Here is a 26143-nt window from a genome sequence, read left to right as displayed (position 1 = left end):
GGAGACCTAGCTGCCTGTCTCCCAAATTTCAATCCTGTTTTCAGTTTTCAGCAATGAGGCAGGACTGATGTTCAATCTGGACTGACTAATTGTTCTTTAACCTTAATTGCAGCCATGCAGAGAAAGCAAGTGTCACTCTCTGGCTCCTATGAAGATGGTTCTATCAGTGTCTGTCTGCCTTTTCCATTTAGAGGCTGTTCCCTTCTCACTAATCCCTATGCCTTTCTTCTGCTTTCCCAGATGCTTGTACCCATGGATGCCTTCTCTCTCTCTCTCTTACACACACACAGGCAGGTAGACACTTCCCATTATAACTCCTTGTGCAAGCACACATCCTTTCATTTTCTCCTTATGGTACCAGCACAGCTCCAAATGTTACAACAATCAAAGCAATAGGATCAAGTTGTTCTTTAGCTCCTATGTTTCTCTGTAATTCCATGGATTTGTTCAAAGGAACAAAGCAGCAAGGTTCTTATGTTTCAACTTAAATATGTTTTTCAATATATTTTTTTTAAAGCTAGGGAAGATTTTCAGCACAGTGGATGAGAAGGTGGGAAATCAAGGAGAACGTATTTCATTCAACCTGGCCAGGAATTGAAAGTGCCCCATTGCAAGATTTATAGTTGAAGACTATGAGCTTTTAGAGGTCAAAGTCTTCATGGGCTTATTAAAAGATTAGATAGATAGATAGATAGATAGATAGATAGATGGATGGATGGATGGATGGATGGATGGATGGATGGATGGATGGATGGATGGATGGATGGATGGATGGATGGATGGATGCATGGATGGATGGATGCATGGATGCATGGATGGATGCATGGATGCATGGATGGATGCATGGATGCATGGATGCATGGATGCAGTAGGGGAGAGAGAGAGGGGGGAGGAGGGAGGGAGAGGGAGAGAATAGTATATATAAGGCATGCCAAGCACTCAACGAATCAGAACCTGGGCTGCTATTAGAACAGAATGAAGTCCTGAAAACCATTTGCCTTGAACTGATGGAAGCATGCAGAATAGTCCTGAACCAAGGCTGGAAAAACACAGATATGGAAAGTTGCAACAGGCTGCAATTGAGAGGAGCCGATGTCATCAGTTTTTGCACTCAAGAACCTGGAGCAGCCCATATTGGGGATTGGTCTAGCAGAAAGTATGGATATATCACTCTGGACTACAAAGTTTATGTCTGAACAGATCTATTTGTTTTTCACATGTATTCCATGATATTGCCAGTTGTGGCATTTTAAGAAGGAATATATTCTTGAATTCCTTAGGAAATAAATTATATTTTTTTCCCTTTTGTTCTGTTGAGTTGACATAGATCTTGATATTTTGAAAAACTAGCAATTTGTTATTTTTTTATTCATCCATCCATCCATCCATCCATCCATCCATCTATCTATCTATTTATTTAAGGAAAATGTTAAACTTTTCTGAATGTACTGATAATAAATGGGTCACTTTATCATTATCTAAGTCATAACCACATTTATACAAATCTAAAAAACCATATTATTTCATTCCATCTTGGGTTCCATGACATTTTACACTTTCATTCTCCCTCTTGCCCTTGAATATAGAATCTTCAGAGGATATATTTATACTATTTTTGCAAGTGAGGCCCAGTTGACATACAAATGCCATTTTGTGAGTTGGTGTAGACATGATAACATGAATTGTCAGTACAGATCTCGTCTAACACTCAACAAGTGCTAAATACTAGCATGAATCAAAGTACGCTAGGAATGTTAAGAAGGCACAACTTTGCTGAGATGCTTAGCAATTTGTAAAGGTCAACATGAAAATCCTGCACACGGCTTTCATTATTAGATCTGTAAGAGGAAAAAAGTATTTATAACTTTATCAACCTTACCGAGATTTATAAGTGGATAGGATGTTATTTGATAGGTATGCATAAAATATGTATCTCTACGTATTGCTCTTTGATGGATTAAAGACATGAGAGCAGACAACCCTGTCACAGGAGGAGGTAGATTTTTTTGTGATGCCTGACCTCTTTTACAAACATTTCAGCATTTAACATGTACCCATGATGTCTCCTTTTCTTTGTGACTCCTAATCACGGCCCACATACCTGTCAGGAGGTAGAATCTAGATTGAATTTTTCCCCTGAGGTAGGTGCTGCCACTAGATCAAAAAGCAAACACTTGGTATCCTTAAAATGCAGGCCAGCTGCTTCTACACCTTGAATCTGAGGCTGAAACCACAGGAGAAGTGATGCTTATAAATAATATTAAAAAATGTTTCCCAAAAGAAATGTCTTCAGAGGAATAATAAGTGAGCAGATAAAGATTATTTCTAGGTCAATGTACAGGTAAATTTTAAAGTCACGATTAGCACCGCTAATTTTAAAGTCATGGTCACCAGCTGCCTACAGTTTGGCAGATCGAATCTCATCAGGCTCAAGGTTGTCTCAGCCTTCCATCCTTCCGAGGTGGGTAAAACAAGGACCCAGATTGTTGGGGACAATATATGCTGACTCTGCAAACTGCTTAGAGAGGGCTATAAAGCAGTAAATTCTATAACGTTATAAATGCTATGTGTTCTAATCTTGATAGCAGTGTCCCAAAATTTGAGGGGCTGGCAGAAAGAAGAGGAGATCAACCTATTTTCCAAAACACTTGAAGGCAGGAAAAGAAACAATGGATGGAAACTAATCAAGGAGAGAACTAACCCAGAACTAAGGAGAAATGTCCTGAAAGTTAGAACAATTAAATCAGTGGCACAACCTGCCTCCTGTTGTCGGTGCTCCATGATGGAAAGAGAGTCCCACTGAGAGAAATCAGCCTGTTAGAACTGAAGTGAGGCTTTCCGGAGGTCGAGGAATTAAAGCTACAAGCATTCATTATTAAAAGGAAGTTAACTTTTATTGTAAAAAGTAAAAAAGATTATATTGCCGGAGTGGCATAAAAACATGTCTTACATCTTAGCAAGTAAGAAGAAGAGAAATATGGCTACAGCTTCTCTTCCTGCGTAAGAAAGGAAGTGAGCAAAGCAGTGTTACATCATAGAGAGGGAGGAGCTACATTAACAGAGTTAACCATTTAACTACAGGATGTTTCTTAATGTCTTTGGAGGCTGTCAACCCACAGCGTGACACTCCAACATTGCAGGTTTTTAAGAAGAGACTGGACAGTCATTTGCCTGAAATGGTATAAGGGCCATGATGCCGAATCTATGGCACGGGTGCCACAGGTGGCACATAGAGCCATATCTGCTGGCACATGAGCTATTGCCCTAGCTTAGTCCAAGGTGCATGTGTGTGCTGGCCAGCTGATTTTTGGCTTACACAGAGGCTCTGGGAGGGCATTTTTTGGCTTCCAGCGACCCTCTGGGTGGATGGGGAGGGCATTTTTACCCTCCTCTGGCTCCAGGGAAGCCTTTGGAGCCTGGGGAGGGCCAAACATGAGCCTACTGGGCCCACCAGAAGTTGGGAAATAGGCCATTTACAGCCTACAGAGGGCCTCTGGAAGGGGCGGGTAAGCTGTTTTTTGCCCTCCCCAGGCATTGAATTAAGGGTGTGGATACTCGTGCTTGTGCAATAGCACCCACCCACGTTCTTTTGGCACCTGAGGGAAAAAAGGTTCGCCAACACTGGTATAGGGTCTCCTGTTTCCTCCTTGAGCAGGAAGGTAGACTAGAAGACCTCTAAAGTTCCTTCCAACTCTGTTATTCTGTTATCTATGTCAAGCCCAAGCCCTCTCTTACACTTGCTTAGGAGAAGCTGTTGTGGTTAGCTCTGGCCCAGCTCCTACCCCAAGGACTGTGGATGTGGGGGAGACATCCACATGCTGCAGGCCTGTTTTGCCCCCGGTGGAATCTGCTGATGAAGGCTCCTCTGACCAAGAAGACATGAGTGACAGGGAGGAGGAGAGTGGGGCAGACAGCTCAGAAGGAGATCAATTATCTAGCTCCTCCTTGGATTCAGAACAAGAGTTAATGATACAGCCACGCATGCGGAGAGCGATGCATAAGCAGCAACAACTGAGAGATTATTATCAAAGAAAATGAGGCCACCTGTGGTTGGGTGGGGCTGTGGTAATTAGTGAGGCAGCTATAAAGAGCAGCCTGTGGGTTTGGCCATTGTGGAGGATTATCTGATCGTTGTGTTTCGTTACTGCTTTACTGATTTTGACTTTTTGTGTGCTGATTTTCCCCCGCTTTGAAACTAAACCAGAGCAATGTATGTTTCACTTTGTGAAAGAAGAAGGACTGTGAATTGCCTCACAGCTGCAAGCTAAGTATCACAAAACTGATAAGGGACTTGGACAAATTACCAGTTGGTTTGGAGACAGTGCTCTTTGCTATACCAAAAGAGGGCTTGGTTTAAGTGAATTTTCATTATAAAGAACATTGTTTTGAATTTTCAAACGTGTGTGTGTCTAAAATTTGTACCTGTGAATTGTTGGGAGGAGTCTACCAGAGAGCCCGACAGAACAGAAGCCAAAAGTTATCAATCAGCCATTTTAGATCTACCTAAACAACGTTTGGAAATTGCACCTAAAGATCAGGCTTATCTATCTATTTATCTATAAACACACATACACGGAGAGAGGGAGGCTATATGCATGAAACAGAAGAAAATGTGTTTTATTTCAAATTGGAGGCATTTGTTATGGCAACCCTTATGTGTTTGTTGATGTTATAACATTACATCTTATTAAATGGAAGTCACAGAGATAAATAAAAAAGATTGTGTGTGTCCCTGTGGCTAATTGGATTAAATACCAGGACTGAGATTACACAAAGGAACAGCAGTCACCTCAAGAACAAAAGGCTGCTGAACAACCCTGAAACAATGAAAGTTTGAAGTAATTTGCCATTAAAGAAAATTATGTGAATCTGTGTGATATTCAGCATTTTGGGTGTACTGTAGGGTTAGGGGAAAAAGGAATTGCGTTTTAATGTTATTACTATAATAGACCACCTACAACCTGAACGTAGGACTGAATAGGCAGTGAATGACAAAATGACTGTGTTATTCAGATAAATGCAAGGTCTTTTTAAAAATGAGAAATTTCCCCTTGAAAACATTTGCATCGGTTTGGAGAGGCTTGCCTTTTGAGAGGGTAACTGTAATGCAACATGCAGCGTTCAATGAAAAAAAATGCTGCAGGAATGTAAAATATTATTTGAAGTACAAATATTCAATGCACTAAAGAACAGACACATTGCTGGATGCAACTGGAGAGATACTTTGTTGATACTGCTAAACTGATTTACTTTCATGATGATTGATGATAAATATTGCTTAATTAAGAGGGCATTAATATCATCCTTTTAATGGAGGGATCACGTTGTTAAAAACTTGTTCGAAACAAGGTGCTAAACATGAATATATCAACATTCATGTCATTCAGGAACTAATGCTATAAAATTATTTGTTTTATAGATATGCAAGACTGATTCCAAATATAGTGGTATCTCTACTTAGGAACTTAATTTGTCCTGTGACTAGGTTCTTAACTAGAAAAGTTTGTAAGAAGAAGCAATTTTTTCCCATAGGAATGTAAAAGCAAATAATGTGCGTGATTGGGGAAACCATAGGGAGGGTGGAGGCCCTCTTTCCCAGGAGATTCCTAGAGAGGCCTCATGGAGGCTTCTCCCCACCTCTTCCGGCCCTATTTCCTCCCAGGAGATTCCTAGAGAGGCCCCACAGAGGCTTCTCCCCACCTTTTCCAGCCCTGTTTCCTCTCAGGATAGTCCTAGAGAGGCCCCATGGGCTTCTCCTTGCCTTTTCCAGTTACAGTTTCGGAGGCTCGGGTTTGTAAGTGGAAAATTGTTCTTGAGAAGAGGCAAAAAAACTTGAACACTCGGTTCTTATCTAGAAAAGTTTGTAAGTAGAGGCGTTTGTAGGTAGAGGTACCACTGTATCACTTTCATCTAAAATTAGCTGTTTCCTACAGTGAAACAAAGAGTTAATCATGTTTCTGAGAACTGGCTCACCTTTGAGTACATCAAGTAAAAATGCTTTAGTTGTGTTAGTTTATCAACCACAAATGATTAAGTTTAAGAAAAATTCAAGGTTCAGAAGGCTTTTGGCTTGGACATTGGGACAGATCCAACAAGATACAGTTCAGTGATGAGAAAAGTAAGGTCCTCCACCTAGGCAGGAAAACCAGATGCGCAGGTACGGAATAGATAGTACCTGGCTCAACAGTGCCTATGAGAACAATCTAGATGTTCTGGTGGACCACCACTTAAGCTAGCTGCAGCACACCGCCAAGAAAAACCCTGAGCTGGTTCTGGGTTGAATCAATGCAGGGATAATATCAAGACCAAGTGAAGTGATAGTACCGCTCTATAACACACTGGTGAGGACATATTTGGAATATTGCATCCAGTTCTAGTTGCCACAATACAAAAAAAAATGCTCAGGAAGAGTGCAGGAAGTCATCACCGGCTCAAGGTTGACTCAGCCTTCCATCCTTCCAAGGTGGGTAAAATGAGGACCCATATTGTGGGGGCAATATGCTGGCTCTGTTAAAAAGTGCTATTGCTAACATGTTGTAAGCCGTCCTGAGTCTAAGGAGAAGGGCGGCATAAAAATCGAATGAATGAATGAATGAATGAATGAATGAATGAATGAATGAATGAATGAATGAATGAATGAATGAATGAACAAACAAACAAACAAACAAACAAATAAGTAGAATAAATGATAAATGGTCTGGAGGCTACAACTTAATGAAGAGGCTTAATGAAGAGAAGATTAAGGGAAGCCTTGAGGGCAGTCTTCCAATACTTGAAAGGCTGCTATGTGGAAGAGGACTTCATAACATCTAAAAGTAGGAGAAGAAACAATGGATAGGACCTTGTCAGAGGGAAATCCAATCTGGAATGAGAAAGAATTTCATTGAGAGAACTGAAATAAGAGAAAGAACTATTAAACAGTGCAACAGCTTGCCTCCTGGAGTTGTTGCTATTCCTTTGCTGGAGGTCTTCAAGAAAAGATTGGACAACCACTTGTCTGAGATGGCATGAGGTCTCCTGCCTAGAGAAGGAGTGTTAGATCTGATTACAAGACCTCCAAAATCCAATCCTATAATTCTATTTATAGGCAAGTTGCATTGAATACAATGAGATTTATTCCACAATATATGCCATGTATTCTTGATTTTTCAGGTTACCTTTATATTTGCAATTTCTTCAAGAAGCTAAGACGATACTGGTTTTTATCTTATTTACTTATCTTATTTACTGTCAACTCCGTATTCAAATTTGCACTCCGTACCATTGAAATATGACCGGTAGGGCATTACTGGTAAACCAGTTTTTATAACAAATAGCATGTAGAGCAAATCTGAAATAAAGATACATGCACAACAGAGGCAGGATAAAGGCTAACAATTTTGTTTCAGCTTATATCCTTCTTACAGCAGTATAGTATGCATACCATCCAAAAATCTTGACCAAAAATTGTCAAGGGAGTCCAATACATGCATATTAAATTATTCAAAACAACACATAATACAAACCTTACATACAGTTAAAAACAATTAAGAAGTAACATCCATCCACCCTAAAAAAACACCTCTAATTTTTCAAGCATAAAAGTTAGACAACTGTCTGTCCCTGGGTAGCTAATGGATTTTAGCCTTGACTTTACTCAGACTTAGTAAATATCTGAGTTGCATTCTGAACTTTGGAAACTTGAGTGTTTCCCAGCACTTTCTCAACAAACTACACTGCTCACAAAATAAAGGGAACACTTAAACAACACAATATAACTCCAAGTAAACCAAACTTTTGTGAAATCAAACTGTCCACTTAGGAAGCAACGCTGATTGACAATCAATTTCACGCGCTGTTGTGCACATTCAACTTCGTAAAGAACAAAGTATTCAATGAGAATACTGCATTCATTCAGATCTAGGATGTGTTATTTGAGTCTTCCCTTTATTTTTTTGAGCTGTATATTTCATTAGGATAAGAGCTTTAAATTCCATTGAAAGGGTCCTGCTGTATTCACCCCACCAGTTTGCCAGACCCAAACAGCACATATTTACTCCGATAGATTTTCATCCCAGGCATTGGAATCCTCTTCGCCTTATCGGGCTGATACAGACCTGATTCATCCTCTTTTCTTTCTGACAGGGACAACAGCGAGGGGAAGAGGGCATGATACAACTACTCATTGTTTCATTTCAGAGAACCCTGCCACAGGGCATAGATTAACACCAAAAAATAGATGGCTGTGGCCCAAGAAAACCATTTTTCAGAATGCCTCCACTTGATTAATGAAGTCATGGCACCAACAACAGTTGACTTTCATCATGCGCTCTATATTCTTTGCTCCTTCTCCTCTTAGAACTATCAGCTTCAGTCTGAAAAGTTTCATCCCCCCCCTTTATTTTTTTAAACATCTGAAGAAAGGAGCACAGAGGAAGGAGATTTCCTTTTGCTGTGTTTGTACTTGATAATGTTTTTCTTAGCTCGCTTCCATGGAGCTCTGGACACATGATGATGATGAGTTTATTGTGTATGTGATAACAGAATTGTGGGATAGAAATAGGAGCTTTTGAAAAGAAGGGAAAAGAGGACACTTGCCAGGGCTGTTGTGGGATGGATTTTAAAAAAGGCAAAAAAAAAATAAAATAAATAAAGAGGCATCCACAACCATATGATTGAATTCAACATTTCAACTTCGGGAATATCTTTTTACAGACATCTACTCAACCACTTGGCAGGTATTTCAAGGATTGGTCTCACAGAGTAGGCCTTGTCCTGGTCCTGTCAACAAAACAATGTCGTTTGGAGGGGCCCAGGGGAAAAGCCTTCTCTGTGGCGGCCCCGGCCCTCTGGAACCAACTCACCCCGGAGATTAGAATTGCCCCCACCCTACTCGCCTTTTGTAAGCTCCTTAAAACCCACCTCTGCCGTCAGGCATGGGGGAACTGAGATATTCTTTCCCCCTAGGCCTTTACAATTTATGCATGGTATGTTTGTTTGTATGGATGTTTGGTTTTACAATAAGGGCTTTTTAGGTGTTTTAGTATTGGATTTACATGCTGTTTTTATTACTGTTGTTAGCCGCCCCGAGTCTACGGAGAGGGGCGGCATACAAATCCAATAAATAAATGAATAAATTGTGGAAGGTTTCACCCATGAAGTAACTCATCCCAGATATAATTAACCCCATCTGCTGTGGCCTAGAGGTGGAGCTCTTTCCTCACAATCAGGAGGTTGTGAGTTCAATCCTAGGTAGAAGCATATGTAGGGTCTTCTCCTTGGGCAGGGGGTTGGACTAGATGACCTGCAAGGTCCCTTACAACTCTGTTAATATGCCTGTTAAATTCATATGTGAAATGTTCAGGTTGATGCAGTTAACTAATAATTCCGGGCTACAAAACTATTAATTTTTATTTCCAATTTCCCCTTACTAGTATTAATCCAATATAGTCTTGTTATTTGTTTGTAAAATAAATCAGCATATGTCTTGGGAAATCATAGCAAAAGCATAGCTTGGCCTGGTTGGAAGATGTATACTTGAAGCAATCAGTCCTCCACCTGCAAGGAATAGTCACCGAGTCAGTTAAATTTCTTGGTAGGCAGTACTGCCAACCAAAGTTCTTATTTTTTAAAGATACAGTATTTGTTTGTTGGGATTTTAATGTTTTTAATTGTTGTAAGAGGCCCACAGTCATTTTGTTGAAAGACTGGTGAAAAATAGGTTCAATAAATAAATAAATAATCTTGAAAATTTGAGGTGCAGAAATTATTAAAGAGCCACCATGGCACGGTGGTTAGAATCCAGTACTACAGGCTACTTCTGCTGATCAGTGGCTGCCAGCAGTTTGGCAGATCGAATCTCACCAAGCCCAAGGTTGACTCAGCCTTCCATCCTTCCGAGGTGGGTAAAATAAGGACACAAATTGTTGGGGTCAATAGGCTGACTCTGTAAACCGCTTAAGAGAGGGCTGTAAAGCACTGTGAAGCAGTATATAAATGTTGTTGCTATTAAACAAAATGAGGGGGGAGAACACCATATGAAGTAATAATACATTGCAAATGTTCTGTCGGGCTCTCTGGTAGAATCCTCCCAAAAATTCACAGGTACAAATTTCAGACACACACACACGTTTGAAAATTCAAAACAATGTTCTTTATAATGAAAATTCACTTAAATTAAGCCCTCTTTTGGTATAGCAAAGAGCACTCATCTCCAACTAAACTGGTAATTTGTACAATTCCCTTATCAGTTCTGTGATACTTAGCTTGCAACTGTGAGGCAATTCACAGTCCTTCTTCTTTCACAAAATGAAACACTCTTTCCTCTGGTTTAGTTTCAAAGGCGGGAAAAATCAGCACACAAAAAGTCAAAGTCAGTAAAGCAGTCACGAAACACATAGATCAGATAATCCTCCACAATGGCCAAACCCACAGGCTGCTATTTATACCAGCCTCACTAATTACCACAGCCCTACCCAACCACAGGTGGCCTCATTTTCTTTGATAATAATCTTTCAGTTGTTGTTGCCTGTGCATCACTCTCCGCATGCGTGGCTGTATCATTAACTCTTGTTCTGAATCCAAGGAGGAGAGAGATAATTGATCTCCCTCTGAGCTGTCTGCCACACTCTCCTCCTCCCTGTCACTCATGCCTTCTTGGTCAGAGGAGCCTTCATCAGCAGGCCTGCAGCATGTGGATGTCTCCTCCACATCCACAGTTCTTGGGGCAGGAGCTGGGCCAGAGCTAACCACAACTGCAAATAATTTGGAAACACAAATAATAGCAATAGCACTAGGACTTGTATACCACGTTATATTAATCACATTATTAGACTTCCCCTTGGGATGCATGGGGTGGTCAGGGAGGGCTAGCCCCTTTGGTGTAGAAAATGTCATGTCCTTTTATAGCAGCTCATTTAGGGCAGCTCGTTCACCTTTGGTCCCCACCTGTCACTCAACTCTCACCTGTAGCTCCTAGTAGCTGCAGCAGGCTCAGGGGCCACACCCTGGGCAACAGCTTCAACAGGCTGGCCAAACCAGGCTGACAGTACCCAATGGGTCATTGACCTTTGGCAAGATAGGGATTTATCTATTCCGAGCATGTAGGACTGAGCGAATGAAACCTAGTAGAATAAGTCAATGGTCATGAAGGCAGTTTCTGCAAGCAAGGTGGTAAACTAAGAGCACAGAGTAGGGCAACTCTGACTTCAAACCTCCATTGCCTTGTGGCTATATCCATCATTGGAAAAACCTTCAGAAGTAAACCTTTAGCCAAAATCTGGAGCCGGAGTCCCGGAAGCAATTCGTGACTGTGTAAAGCCACGTTCTGATAACTCCTGCGATGTAGCTACAACCAATTGTATTGGCCTTTGCCATTCCATTGGAATATTTCAGAGACGTGGAGAGGGGGGATCTGCTGCTTGGGTAACAGTCTATCCTCCATACTCATGTCCTCATCACCTCGAGGCTCGACTACTGCAACGCTCTCTACATGGGGCTACCCTTGAAAAGTGTTCGGAAACTTCAGGTCGTGCAGAATGCAGCTGCATGAGCAATCATGGGCTTTCCCAAATATGCCCATGTTACACCAACACTCTGCAGTCTGCCGATCAGTTTCCTGTCACAATTCAAAGTGTTGGTTATGACCTATAAAGCCCTTCATGGCACCGGACCAGAATATCTCAGGGACCGCCTTCTGCTGCACGAATCCCAGCGACCAGTTAGGTCCCACAGAGTGGGTCTTCTCCGGGTCCTGCCAACTAAACAATGTCGCTTGGCGGGACCCAGGGGAAGAGCCTTCTCTGTGGCGGCCCCGACCCTCTGGAACCAACTCCCCCCATAGATTAGAATTGCTCCCACCCTCCTTGCCTTTCGTAAGCTTCTTAAAACCCACCTCTGCCGCCAGGCATGGGGGAATTGAGATACTCTTTCCCCCTAGGCCTTTACAATTTTATGCATGGTATGTCTGTATGTATGTTGGTTTTACAATAGGGGCTTTTAACTGTTTATATTGGATTGTCATATGCTGTTTACTACTGTTGTTAGCCGCCCTGAGTCTACGTAGAGGGGCGGCATACAAATCCAATAAAATAAAATAAAATCAATACTAACCTATCCAGGCTTCATGCTCTGGGGAATCCAGAGCATGATACCATGGTCTTTCGAGATTGAAGGATGCCAATGCAGACTTCCCCTTTTAAAACCAGCTGTTTCCATAATACAGCAATAAAAATCATCACCTTATCCATCTTCAATGGAGTTACTCAATCACTGGAACAAGTGATCCTAATTGTTCCACTACCCTGACAACAAAATAAACACTGGTCCTCCCACATTCTTCCAGTATACCTCATCCTTTATTTCGGCACTATATAAAAACAAATCTAGTATAGGAGGTCTAACAATACAATTTTGCAATCCGCTGTGGCTTCAATTACTTCCGATAGCTTCAAATCAAGATAAGAGAAACTTCAATTCACAAAAAACTCTGTTCATGGTAAAGGAGTTCTTTGTTGTGTTCGCTGCAGTGTTCCTCTAGAGTAGCCTTTCTCAATGTGGTTCAGGAGTTCCTCTAGAGAACATGGCATTTGGGATAGAGATTTTTTTTTTTTAAAAAAAATAATCTTTATTAAATTTCTACATATAAAAACAGTCAAAACAAACAAAACATTCAAAGAAAAAAAAGAAAGAAAGAAGAAAAAAAGAGAAAGGATTTGCTTTTCAAAGACCAAAATAAAAATAAATGAAAATAAGTATCAGACTTTTATTATTCCTTTTAGGTGCTTCATTTTAAAGAAGATGAAGAAAGTGAAGAAGATGGAGATATCCATCATTTATTGCAGGGGACCCCAAACTTGGCAACTTTAAGACTTGTCGACTTCAACTCCCAGAATTCTATGCTGCCCAGAGAATTCTGGGAGTTGAAATCTACAAGTCTTAAAGTTGCCAAGTTCGAAGACCTCTGATTTATTATATCAGAGGACATCAACAAAAACCTTTCAAACTGTTTGACAGCAAAACCTTCTAAAACAGAACTGATCTCGTCCTGTCCTGCAATCTGTACAGTTCAAAAATGAAATGATGGCCTTTAGTATTGCCCTTCAAAACCCTACTATATTCAAAGATAACATTCGTAAAATACTGAGGGCAGTTTACAATCCTTTCTTCTTCTCTTGCCCTCCATTTTATCGTATCTGCACAAAAATTCTGCAAAATAGATAAATCTATGGAATAATGACTCTTGGCCTAAGCTCAATAATAAGGTTAGAAAATCAGTTGTCCTCATTCCTCATTCTGCACTCCAACCACAAAATCACTCCAGTCCACATGTCGTTTTAGCCTCTAAAATAAATGACCATATAATGTCCAACAATTGTAATGCACATCTCAATTCTACCACTGTTAGCTAAAAATGTTCATAAAGCCTATTCAGAAAAAAAAACCAGTTGGCTAAAAATAAAAGCATTATGAAGCACCATGAGACAAAACCTTTCTATTATGCAGAATCAGAGTATTAATTTTGTGGAGGAAGAAAGGATTGTAGAGGTTTTTATGACAAGCGATCAAAGCAATGATGTCAATTCTTTGACACTTTGGTTTCAGCACTGTTATTATGTACGTGTAGATCATGCCTAGTTTATGAATCATCAACATTTGGCATGCCGCCTCCTTAGTTCATCTGCTAAAGCTTCTATTTCATGACCTCATGTTAGCAAGTTCTGTTTAGGTTAATAGAGTCGGGTCCTTTGGCTAACTCCATTCATAATTCTTCACCTATCCTAGCTACATTTAAACAAGTATCTTTTACCGTTGTTGCAGCAATAAATGACACTTCTCTATCCGTTTATTCAACATAACCAACCTATCAGTATTTTGAGATGTACATTGTTAATATAATTCAAGATAGAAATATGAAACATCCAAAGAGTGTTTGACATCTGGCACACTTACTCAATTAATTACTGCGCTGAATTAATTAATCTGTTGGCTCCCCAGAGCCAACCACCACTCATTTAAACTCAGGCATGTAATACTTCTAAGAATATAAACCAATTTACGGAGGTACACAGTGTTTAAATTTTATTAAAGACCGAGTAAGGGAAAACTTAAATGATTTCTGTACAATGAAAACATGCTAAATTGCAACCACCTTGTTCAGTATCAAATTCTTCAATAAAGGACAGCAAATTTTGAGATGTCCCAAAGCCCTATGGATCATGTTTACTACTCCCTTTATTCGATCTATATTTCAAGGTAAAGTCGGGGTGACAAAATGAAGATAAGCATTTACTGGCCAGATGCCCTTCCTGACACCATAGTGAATATTTTTTTCTTCCCACCTTAGGAGAGAAACATCTGCCACTACCTAGTATTGAACTCTCAACTTTCTGAGTGGGAGATGGATGTCTTCGTCACCAGACCACCATCCCACTTATTAAATGCTTACTACCAGGGTTGAAAAATTGCATAGCATTTTTTTATAATTATGGTACTTCTTTCACCAAAATGGTTATTACGACTATCATATTTGGCCACTTGGTGAATTGTTAAACAGCTCTCAATCTCATTGTAAAATTCTGAGACTAGGGTTCTTCATTCTATTTAACACATGTAGTATATTCCTAGATATTTATATTTTGGAAATACAGTATACTCCAACAGACAAAAGCTGTGGTATTAAATATTTGGACAAATATTTCCCTAAATAAAACTTTGAAAGTTACACCTATTTTTAACACTTTCTAACAGCCTATTTGTGTCTTGAAAGGGCAGGGAACATGTATTAGTTAAACTACTGTTAGGTTTTCTTGCCATTCCTCTTTATGGAAAGATGCTTTTTATGTATAACCAATATAGAGACAATTTTTAAAGCAGGAGAAGAAGTCTGCATTGCTAAATAATCTATGAAAATGGTTGCTATTGTCAGCGCCTTAATTCTATTGTCCTCTAGGCAAGGTACAACATTGCAGTGAGTATGAAGTCAAACTATTCCTAAAAATCAAATGTGTACTAAAGAACATTTTATCAACAAACTTCAATGACAGGAGAAAGAGGAATCAATGATAATCATCACAGAATCCTGCTCAGCTGGACTTTTCACTCCACACACCCTCCCATCTCCCAAACAAAGCTATTGTAATAGATTTATGAAATGTAAAAATAGCCAATTAGTAAAAAGCATATTGTGCTGCATTGGGGAATATGGGATTGGAGAAATAAAAGCTGGGAGATGCATACAATATTCTTAATAATATCACAGTATTTATTATTTATATATGTCCCTTTGAAAGGCCACATGTAAAAACATTTGTAGTTTTCATGAGATTTTAAACTAACCAAGAACTTAAGTCAAGGTTGTACGGTAAATATAAGATTCATAATTCTGAAGAACAGTAACAACCTCTGACTTGAGTATATTTGCCCATTAACAGATTGAACATTAGTAATGAAGTACACTCTTTGTTTGAGATAAATACATTTCACAATTAAATATATTTTTATTATCATCGTATATTTTGTGTTTTATAAGAATGATTCCAAGTCTCAAAAATAGTAACCTGAACCTATATACACTGCTCAAAAAATAAATAAATAAAGGGAACACATAAACAACACAATATAACTCCAACTACACAACATGACTCCAAGTAAATCAAACTCCTGTGAAATCAAACTGTCCACTTAGGAAGCAACACTGATTGACAATCAATTTCACATGCTGTTGTGCACATTCAACTTTGTACAGAACAAAGTATTCAATATTTCATTCATTCAGATCTAGGATGTGTTATTTGAGTGTTCCCTTTATTTTTTTTAAACAGTATATCTTTCTTAATAAATATCATATTCAAAATGAAATTGTTCCAATAAAAATAATCATAGGATCCAGCAATTTTGCCAAAAGATTCCAGCAGCAGAATCTATTAAATTGTAGGAATAAGAATGTAGGAATAAAAATAGATGAAGTTCCAGAAAAAACTATGGAAACTAAGCATCTTATGCCTAATACAGGGATGTCAAACTCACATTGTCACGGTGGCATGTGACATATTGGGACTTTTTTCTGCTTTGTTAAAAACAGGGTGTGGGCATGATTAGTGCATGATAAAGGCAGCCATGGGCCAGGCATTTGACAGCTTTGATCAAATAACATACCTAGGACCACAAAGACTCTCAAGCTATGAAGTGGCATTTGAAAGAAGGTACACGCTCATCTAGAACAGGCTGTTATTTTAATTTAAGTTTACCTACAGTCATTATTGTATTTTGTCCTCACAGATTCAAAACAATTATTAAAAATGTGTACAGAAAGGAGAGCTAAGTATCACAAGCTAAAGGGCTACATGTTTTCCTCAATGTACAGGCATTTAACATCTGTTTGAGGTTATAACAGTGCTGAAAATGTGAATTAAAGCCAGTCCTCCCAATTATGACCATCAAAGCACCCTCAGGGTCATGTGATCAACATTAGAGCAACTGGCATTTATTTACAATGGTTGCAGAGTTCAGAGGTCACATGATCAAGGGGGATCCAGGTTTGTGATTCACTGAACACCTATAGCAAAAAGATCATAAAATTGGATTTGATTCACTTACAACCTCTCCATTTAGCCACATAAGATCTGGTCCCAATTGTGTTGGTAAATTGAGGGCCACCTATTGTTATTTGTTTAGCTAACAATTGCTTTTCTATTCCAGCCAACATTCAAGGGAGCTAGCAAAATTTTTTTAAAAACAAAAGCCATGTAGAAGGTATTAAAAACACAGATTGAAATTCACAATTACTATTGTTAATCTCCACTAACAATTAAAAGCAGACCAAAAGGACATTGCCTTTTTCTGAAGACTAAGAGAAAATAAGACAAATGTCATTAGTTATTTATGCTAATAAACAACAAACAAAGCTTCAACATTGGTGCAGTGCTGCTTAACCTACCAGTGTGTTGTTATTCAAGTCCATTTTTCCAGCAAAGGGCCCCCATGTTGTCCCCACCGGCAGCTGTTGCCGACTCTGGATCTTGCGTTCTCCATCCCTCTGGAACATTTCCAATTCCCCTAAGAAGCAAAGAAAATAAGAGAGTTTACCGCACTAGCCTACTACAATCTCTCCATTCCTAATCAGCCAACATGTAGATGTTATTTGTTTCAATAAAATTGTGTATACAGTGATCCCCCGAGTTTCGCGATCCCGATCATTGCGAATCGCTATATCACGATTTTTCCACCTGATGACGTCACTCCCTTCCTTTCTCATCTTTCTTTCTCTCTCTCTTTCTCTATCTTGCTTCTTCCTCTATCACACTCTCTTCCTCCCTCTCTCATCTCTTTCTTTCCTTCTCTCTCTTTCTCTATCTCTCCCCCTCTTGCTCTCGAGCGGCAAGCGAGCAGCCGGGCGAGCGGGTGACAGGCAAGCGGCAAGCGAGCAGGCGGGCGGGCGAACGGGCAAGCGGCAAGCGAGCAGGCGGGCGGGCGAACGGGCAAGCGAGCAGGCGGGCGGGCGAACGGGCAAGCGAGCAGGCGGGCGGGCGAACGGGCAAGCGGCAAGCGAGCAGGCGGGCGGGCGAACGGGCAAGCGGCAAGCGAGCAGGCGGGCGGGCGAACGGGCAAGCGGCAAGCGAGCAGGCGGGCGGGCGAACGGGCAAGCGGCAAGCGATCTTGGAGTTTCCCCTTTGCCTGGGCGGCGGGAAGACCGGGGAAGGTTCCTTCGGCCGCCCAAGAGCTGATCTGCTCCGCAGCGCGGCAGCAGCGAGGAGCCGAAGATGGGGTTTCCCCATTGCCTGGGCAACGGGGAAACCCCATCTTCAGCTCCTCTCTGCTGCCGCGCTGCGGAGCAGATCAGCTGTTGGGCGGCCGAAGGAACCTTCCCCGGTCTTCCCCGCCGCCCACACGCAAACTCCACCATCTGTGCATGTGCGGCCATGGAAAAAGGGGCGCGCATGCGCAGATGGTGTTTTTACTTCCGCACCACTACATCCCGAATTATCGATTATTGCGAGGGGTCTTGGAACGGAACCCTCGCGATAATCGGGGGATCACTGTACACTGTTATTTTCATGGAGACTAGGCCAAAACAAGATGGCTGTCATTGCAAAACGCATGGATCCCAAGCTCCAACCCATCTTCCTGTGGGTCAATGTCACAAGCATGTACAGAAACCTATAACACTTACTCACATACAAATGGGGTAAGGACTGGATTATCACTGTTTATTCTTGCTGGCAAAGTTATTGATCTTGAGTTGTTCAGAAAATATTTTCTCTCCTTACAGTAATCCTCACTGTGTAAATTTCTGTTGATCAAACGTATCATATTCCTCATATTTAATCTCATTGCATTTTATGCAATCATGTGGCTATATGCAAATTATATGGCAATATACTATAGTCATAAAGGTACTGGCTGAAACCATGACAGCAAGATATTATAAATCAGCAAACATGCTAACATTCTTACGTCAATCACCAACATGATTCTAAAACTCACGACTCGTGAAACAAACAACTGTAAAACCCACACAAAGGGTAAGTAACAGCTAGACGTATTCATTTTTACCTATGTATAATCTAATATTAAAAACTGATACCATATGGTGGGTTTCTTTATTTAATTTTTGAAGGGTAGAGGAGGATATAGTTGTGAGTCAGAAAAGTCCAAGCAGTTTTATTAGCAATGTCTTTGGAATCTGCCTTCTTAGGAGTGATTTAACCTTCTGGAATTTTTGTGCTTAAGATGGAAAAAAAATGAAACTTTGATTTTTGAGTTTTATCGATTAGATAGATTTGTTGTAATAGAAATGGCTACTTAATATGATTATATAAAAGTAAAAGGCTGAGGTTTGAAGTTAATGCCTTATTCTACTGCACCAAAGAGAGTTGTAAGTCAATGCCTTTTTTTTCCCTTTCCCCCTTTCCTTTCCTTCACTTTTTCCTTCCTTTTCTCCTTTCCTATTTTCCCTACTGCAGTGGTCCCCAAACTATGGCCCGTGGGCCACATGCGGCCCATTGAGGCCATTTATCCGGCCCGCCGGTGAGTGACAAGAGCACAGGGAAAAGAGAGAGAGAAAGAAAGAAAAAGGAAAGAGAGGGAGGGAGGGAGGGAGAAGTGGAGAGGAATGAAGGAGGGAAGGAAGGAAGGAGAAATGGAGGGAACAAGGAAGAAAGGAAGGAAGGACGAATGAAATGGAGGGACAGAGGAAGGAAGGTCTGTTTTGGGGGGGGTAATTTTTTTAAATTTTTCTCTCAACACACATTCAAACAACACAGTGTACCATCTAATTTTCCGTGAATAAAATGCAGTATTTTGTTAGTAACTAATATCAAAAAGGTTGCAAAGGGTTTTTTTTCTAATTTTGTCATCCAGTTACATTCATTTTTTTAAATTAAATTTCCTCCTTAATGTTCCTTCAAAAAGTGCAACACCAATTATATTTCTAATTTATTAACCATTATGAATTTCATATATGAATTTTATTTTTTACTTTAAAACAAGGTATGTGTAGTGTGCATAGGAATTTGTTCATAGTTTTTTTTTATAGTCCGGCCCTCCAACAGTCCGAGGGACAGTGAACTGGCCCCCTGTGTAAAAAGTTTGGGGACCTCTGCCCTACTGTATCCTATTGTATTTTCTTTGTAGGCTATATTATAAACTAATACAAACATTTCAAAAGGACTGATTTAGACTTTTGTTTTGGCTGGCTGGGGAATTCTGGGAGTTGAATTCCACCCATCTCCAAGCTCCCAAAGTTGAGAAACACTACTAAATGCTGGTAACATTTTTACCAGCTTCCACCGTTCATTAAATAACTGCAGAATGACTCAATCCTGTTTTCTCACTTCTCATCTTTCAACTCTCTATTGGTATTTTCACTGCCTGTCAATTCTGCACAGTGGGACTTTTCTTCCCCTTTCCTTCCATTTGAGTCATATTTTGCTGTATTGCTCTCAATTAATCAGTTAATTGGATAGAGGCCAGGAAACTCTGGCCTAGATGTAAGATGGCAAATCTTTTCAATTTTGTTTTGTACAGCCATCCTGAGGGTAAGTTTCTTTCATTCCATTCCTGTATCAATCTAAAAGCTTGCCTCCAGAAGTTGTGAATGCTTCAACACTGGAAGTTTTTAAGAAGATATTGGATAGCCATCTGTCTGAAATAGTGTAGGGTTCCCTGCCTAAGCAGGGGGTTGAACTAGAAGACCTCTAAGGTCCCTTCCAACTCTTTTGTTGTTGTTGTTGTTGTTGTTATTGTTGTTACAAATCTGACAAAAAGAAAGATAGCCTTTGTATGTATTCTCGTGTAAGATTTTCCTTATATTATTTATTATTATTATTTATTAGATTTGTACGCCGCCCCTCTCCGAAGACTCGGGGCGGCTCACAACAGTAATAAATATAATAGTGGAACAAATCTAATATTAAAAAACATATAAAACCCTATCATTATTTTTTTAAAAAAAACAAACAGCACATTCATACCAAACATAAAACAAAGTATAAAAAAGCCTGGGGGAATGATGGGTGTCTCAACTCCCCCATGCCTGGCGGTATAAGTGAGTCTTGAGTAGTTTACGAAAGACAGGGAAGGTGGGGGCAGTTCTAATCTCCGGGGGGAGTTGAGGGCCGGGGCCGCCAGAGAGAAGGCTCTTCCCCTGGGGCCTGCCAAACGACATTGTTTAGTCGACGGGACCCGGAGAAGGCCAACTCTGTGGGACCTTATCGGTCGCTGGGATTCATGCAGTAGCAGGCGATTCCGGAGGTACTCTGGTCCAATGCCATGTAGGGCTTTAAAGGTCATGACCAACACTTTGAATTGTGACCGGAAACTGATCAGCAGCCAATGCAAGCCACAGAGTATTGAAGAATCGTGGACGAATCTTGGAAGCCCCACAATGGCTCTCGCGGCTGCGTTCTGCACGATCTGAAGTTTCCGAACACTTTTCAAAGGTAGCCCCATGTAGAGAACGTTGCAGTAATCGAACCTCGAGGTGATGAGGGTGATTATATATACATTTTTATGAGCATTTTTGCAATTGGCATATGCATTTCTGTATGAAATAATATTTAATGTATTACTATGTTTTACATGTTTTTACTTGCAAAGAAACCTATGGCAATATTCTGAAATCTGGTTCATAAGATGCAAACAGGCTATCTATAAAAATTCAAACTGAATATCTTCTATTCCTACCATGGCATCACTGAAATTGTGTTCTTTCTTCTCCCCTAACACCATCGTCCTTGCAAAATAGCAAAAAGGACCATACTTTTTCATTGGCGGCTGACGGGTAATTTTTGGAAAGTATCCCTTTTTCTGTTCAATCTATGGAGAAATATGTGTACATTAACACATACAGTATGTTTTTTGCTTTTGTTTTAGATAAACATGGAAACAGCAGTTTTGCCTGTTTTTAACCATTAAAAAGGAAGGATGTCTATGGACATGTCAAATTAAACTGATAGCAGAGGAATCATGAGAATCTTTGAAAACCCTTTTAAAAATAATTCAGTCTCCCTTTCTGCCACTGACATTTTTCATCTGAAAAGGGTTCAGACTCAGTCAAACAGTGACTCCTTATCTATACCTGTGGATTTACAAGCAGGCCTGGCTTTTAATGGATTAAGAATGACAAAGTTAGGGCAGATTATTCAATGATAAGCAAACATCCACCAAAATCCCCAGTTGCATAGGACAATGCTATTCTTTTCAAACAGCAAAACTTCTTAATAGAAGAAGACAAAATGCAAAATTGCAAAAAAGCAGCCAGTAAGACATTTTATTTTCCTTGTTCAGTGTTATTAGCAAGTGGATCCCCATAGACAATAGCTTCTCGTTTCTGTTTTAGATGGAATAACGTATTGACGTATTTCAAATATAAATAATGAATTTATATTGTTATTTAGTGTAAGTTCTGATGATTTTTCATCACTGATTGCAGTTAGGAAATGGTGAATATATTGGAAAGTTGAATGTGAATATATTTTTTATTTAGTGGAATTCAAATAATTGCTTCAATTGTTCATTGGTATTATAATGTTTCTAGAATTAATCATTTATTTTATTTTATTTATTCTTTGTCCAATATACAATACATATGGAAGAGAATAGACATTAAGTAATATATATAACGATAGAAAGTAAAAAGAAAATAAGTAGATGGGAGGTATGCCCATGTTTCACCAACACTCCGCAGTTTGCATTGGTTGCCGATCAGTTTCCAGTCACAATTCAAAGTGTTGGTTATGACCTTTAAAGCCCTTCATGGCAGAATATCTCCGAGACCGCCTTCTGCCGCACGAATCCCAGCGACCGATTAGGTCCCACAGAGTGGGCCTTCTCCGGGTCCCGTCAACTAAACAATGTCGGTTGGTGGGCCCCAGGGGAAGAGCCTTCTCTGTGGCGGCCCCGACTCTCTGGAACCAACTCCCCCCAGAGATTAGAACTGCCCCTACTCTTCTTGCCTTTCGTAAGCTCCTTAAAACCCACCTTTGTCGTCAGGCATGGGGGAACTGAGACATCTTCCCCGGGCTTATACAATTTATGCATGGTATGTTTGTATGTATGTTTGTTTAGTAAATGGGGGTTTTAAAATTAAACCGGGTTTTTTAAAATATTTTAAATTATATTTGGATTTGTTATAAATTGTTTTTATTCTGTTGCGAGCCGCCCCGAGTCTGCGGACAGGGGCGGCATACAAATCTAAATAATAAATAAATAAATAAATAATAAATATATATGATATAAGAGATAAGGAGATAATATATATGATATATGAGATAAGGAAAGACAATTGGACAGGGGACGATAGGTACATCAGTGCACTTTATCAGACTGATAAAGGAATCCCTTTGGACCATAATAATAGGAGCAAAACTGGTTGTGTGTACACTGAACACACCTAACAAGAACTATAGTTTGTATGAAATGCAATCAGTCAGGCAAGCCCACATCCATAGCACAACTGAAAGTAAACATATAACAGCACTAGTAGCTGGATATTTTATTTATTTATTTATTATTTATTTATTTTGTCCAATACACAATGAGGGTTTTAGTGGGTATACTGTATATCTATATACACATATTAAAATACATGATGAAGGTTATAGAGGAGATACTCATAGTAAAATATATCTAAGAAAGAATAGAAAATAAGATATAGTAATAGAACATATCAATGAAAGAATAGAAGAAAAGATATAGGAATAGAAGAAAGGTATAGGAGATATAGGAGAGCAATAGGACAGGGGATGGAAGGCACTCTAGTGCACTTGTACTCGCCCCTTACTGACCTCTTAGGAATCTGGATAGGTCAACTGTAGATAATCTAAGGGTAAAGTGTTGGGGGTTTGGGGATGACACTATGGAGTCCGGTAATGACTAACACGCTTCAACAACTCGGTTACTGAAGTCATATTTTTTCCAGTCAAGTTTGGAGTGGTTAATATTAAGTTTAAATCTGTTGTGTGCTCTTGTGTTGTTGTGGTTGAAGCTGAAGTAGTCGCCGACAGGCAGGATGGGCTTCACTAGGAAACTATGTGATTGGTCTTGATAAATTGACAGTTTAAAGCTTGAAAATTAATGAATAGTTACCATTGGTTGATACATTGACACTTAAAGCTTAAAAAATTATGTAGAATATGTAACTCCTTAGCATCATAATGTGTTAATACAGTGATCCCTCGCCACTTCACGGTTCACCTTTCGCAGACTTGGTGCATCACAGTTTTTTTATAAAATATTAATGAAAAAAATATATACGGATTTTTGCTACTTCACGGGTTTTCTGATACTTTCCTACATGAAATTGTAAACAACACATGATTGGTTGATTGATGGAGAAGTGACAATCCAGAGAGTGCTGGTTTGTATCCCAGAGCCTGATTGGCTCAGTACAGTAGCGTGTTGTTTACTTTTCATCTGTGCGCAGCTTCCCCATCTCTGAGTCTGCTCTACACTTGGCCATTTCACGTGGCGCATCGTTTCATCGCGCAGGTTTAGGAATTCAAAACATTTTACAGTAAGTGTAAAGGTACAATACATGCACGGAACAGTGTGAGAATGGTTATTAAGGGAATGGGAAAGGTTTATGTAGCGTAAAAGTGTGGGAGAGAGTTTATAAAGTCTTAAAATAGTGTATAAATATTTAAATAAATATAACGTCCCTACTTTGTGGATTTTCCTTTATCGCGGGTGGCCCTGGAACAGTAATTTTGACAGACAAACTAGAATAAAATTCTCTATTTCTACTTTCTCTTCTGCAGGAAATCAGCTGGCTTCAAAAGTGTTTTCATGTCATTTGGGGTTTGCTTGTTTGTAGTAAATATCTCGTAGATGGATTAATGCTAACAATGTCTTTTTCTTTCCATGTTATATAATAGGGCTTCATGCAGATATTTCCCTAAGACATGACAAAATACGCAGTGGGGAAGGGAATGGTATACTGTCAGAAAACACAGCTAATTAATGAATCTTAAACAAGAAAAGCTCTATTATGAACAGGAAAACATCTGTAGTTTGCTATTTTTTAATGGCGGCCCAACTTTCTAATTCTCCTTCCAATTTTATAGCTTTATATATTTAGATTTCTTTGTTCTCTTCTAATTTTGTACTTCATCATTTCTGGATTGTTTTAAACTCTGCTGGTTTTTTTCTTTTTACGGTTCCAATTTTTCTCTGTAGCTTTTCTTCATTTATTAGAAATGTGTTCCTTTCTCATTCATTTCTTGGTTGCATTTTAACTGGCATGACTTTGTGAGAATTCCATTCTAAATTACTCTAAAAATTAGCTATACATCTTCATTGAAGGCTAGAAAAATGAACAACATTATATTTCATCATATCACTCTACTAAACAAATAATTCCCTAAACACTGTCAGACTTTCTACTAAATCTGCACTTCTATTCTACTAGTTTTTCTCATCATTCCTATCACCCATTTCCTCCCATGTTGACTGTATGACTGTAACTTGTTGCTTATATCCTAAGATTTTTATTAATATGGCTTCTTCATTGCTTATTTGACCCCTATGACAATCATTAAGTGTTGTACCACATGATTCTTGACAAATGTATATTTTATTTTATGTACGCTGAGAGCATATGCACCAAGACAAATTCCTTGTGTGTCCAATCACACTTGGCCAATAAAATTCTATTCTATTCTATTCTTCTATTCTATTCTAATAAAAGTCTTACATGTGTTATTATGATACAGCAGAAACAATCATGATTTTTGGCATGAGAAGAGATGCTAATATACATACGTATTAGTCTTAAAGGTGCAACAACACTCTGCTTCAATAAGAACAAGTATATAAAAGTAGCAATTCACGTTTTCTAGAAATCAATATTATTTTACACTGCATTATTTTGAAGTAATGGAACCAACTGCCTGCAAAATAATATGAAAAAGAAATAATGACTATCCTTCCATAAATAGATCAACCACATAGCTAATTTGGTCAAAGGAAAAGTATGATTAATATTGGTAAAAACTATGCTGAAATTTATAATGTAAGCAACACACTATTTTTTAAGAATAGGTAGGATACAGAGTCCTGTTCCCCCACCCACGAGTGTAGGAAACAAAAAGATGCTTTTTGTTTACTCTGTATTATTTTATCTAACCATATTGCTATTTTTGCTATCTCTGCTCTGCATTTCTAGAGTGCTTCAATGCATGGTTAATATATACTGCAGGAAATATAGTATAATTGAGATATCACTCTGATGTCTAAATGCATTCACTAGTGCACTCGCACACCTTCACTGGGGAATAAATCACACTAAAATATATAGACCTTTGGTTAAACATGAATAGGATTAGGCTGCTCAATTGTTTGACAATTAAATAGAAAGATGGATCAGGGGTGTTCCTTTTGACCAAGACAGCATAGCAGGAATTTTCCTTCTCTCATACGCATTTCATGAAGACCTTACTCACTTCTCACTTGCTGAATATGTTTGTGCAAATATGTGTGCCCCATAGTATGCACTAATCAATTTTTGGGAAAGATAATACCGCTAGTGCTATGGGCGTTTTTTTCTTCTTCTTATCTTGTTGATATAGCATACTTTTAAAGTCTGTGATTACTCAAAGACTTACGATAGCTGCACTGTAAAAAAAAGCCTCAAGTCATGGTTCACTAGCTCTGCTACAAAACATCC

The 26143-nt window shown here is 39.3% G+C and overlaps 1 protein-coding gene across 1 annotated transcript in view; it reads right to left on the bottom strand.

Annotated features, from left to right (window-relative positions):
* The window catches only part of ZFPM2 (zinc finger protein, FOG family member 2), a 431256-nt gene that overhangs the window by 223296 nt on the left and 181817 nt on the right, over window positions 1-26143 (bottom strand). The window contains exon 4 of the mRNA XM_070748207.1: window positions 16916-17034. Within this exon, the coding sequence (XP_070604308.1) occupies window positions 16916-17034 (119 nt within the window). The remainder of the gene's footprint in view (window positions 1-16915; window positions 17035-26143) is intronic.

Source organism: Erythrolamprus reginae, chromosome 3 (assembly GCF_031021105.1).
Source record: "Erythrolamprus reginae isolate rEryReg1 chromosome 3, rEryReg1.hap1, whole genome shotgun sequence".
NCBI lineage: Eukaryota > Metazoa > Chordata > Lepidosauria > Squamata > Dipsadidae > Erythrolamprus > Erythrolamprus reginae.
This window is presented reverse-complemented; position numbering and strand designations above follow the sequence as displayed.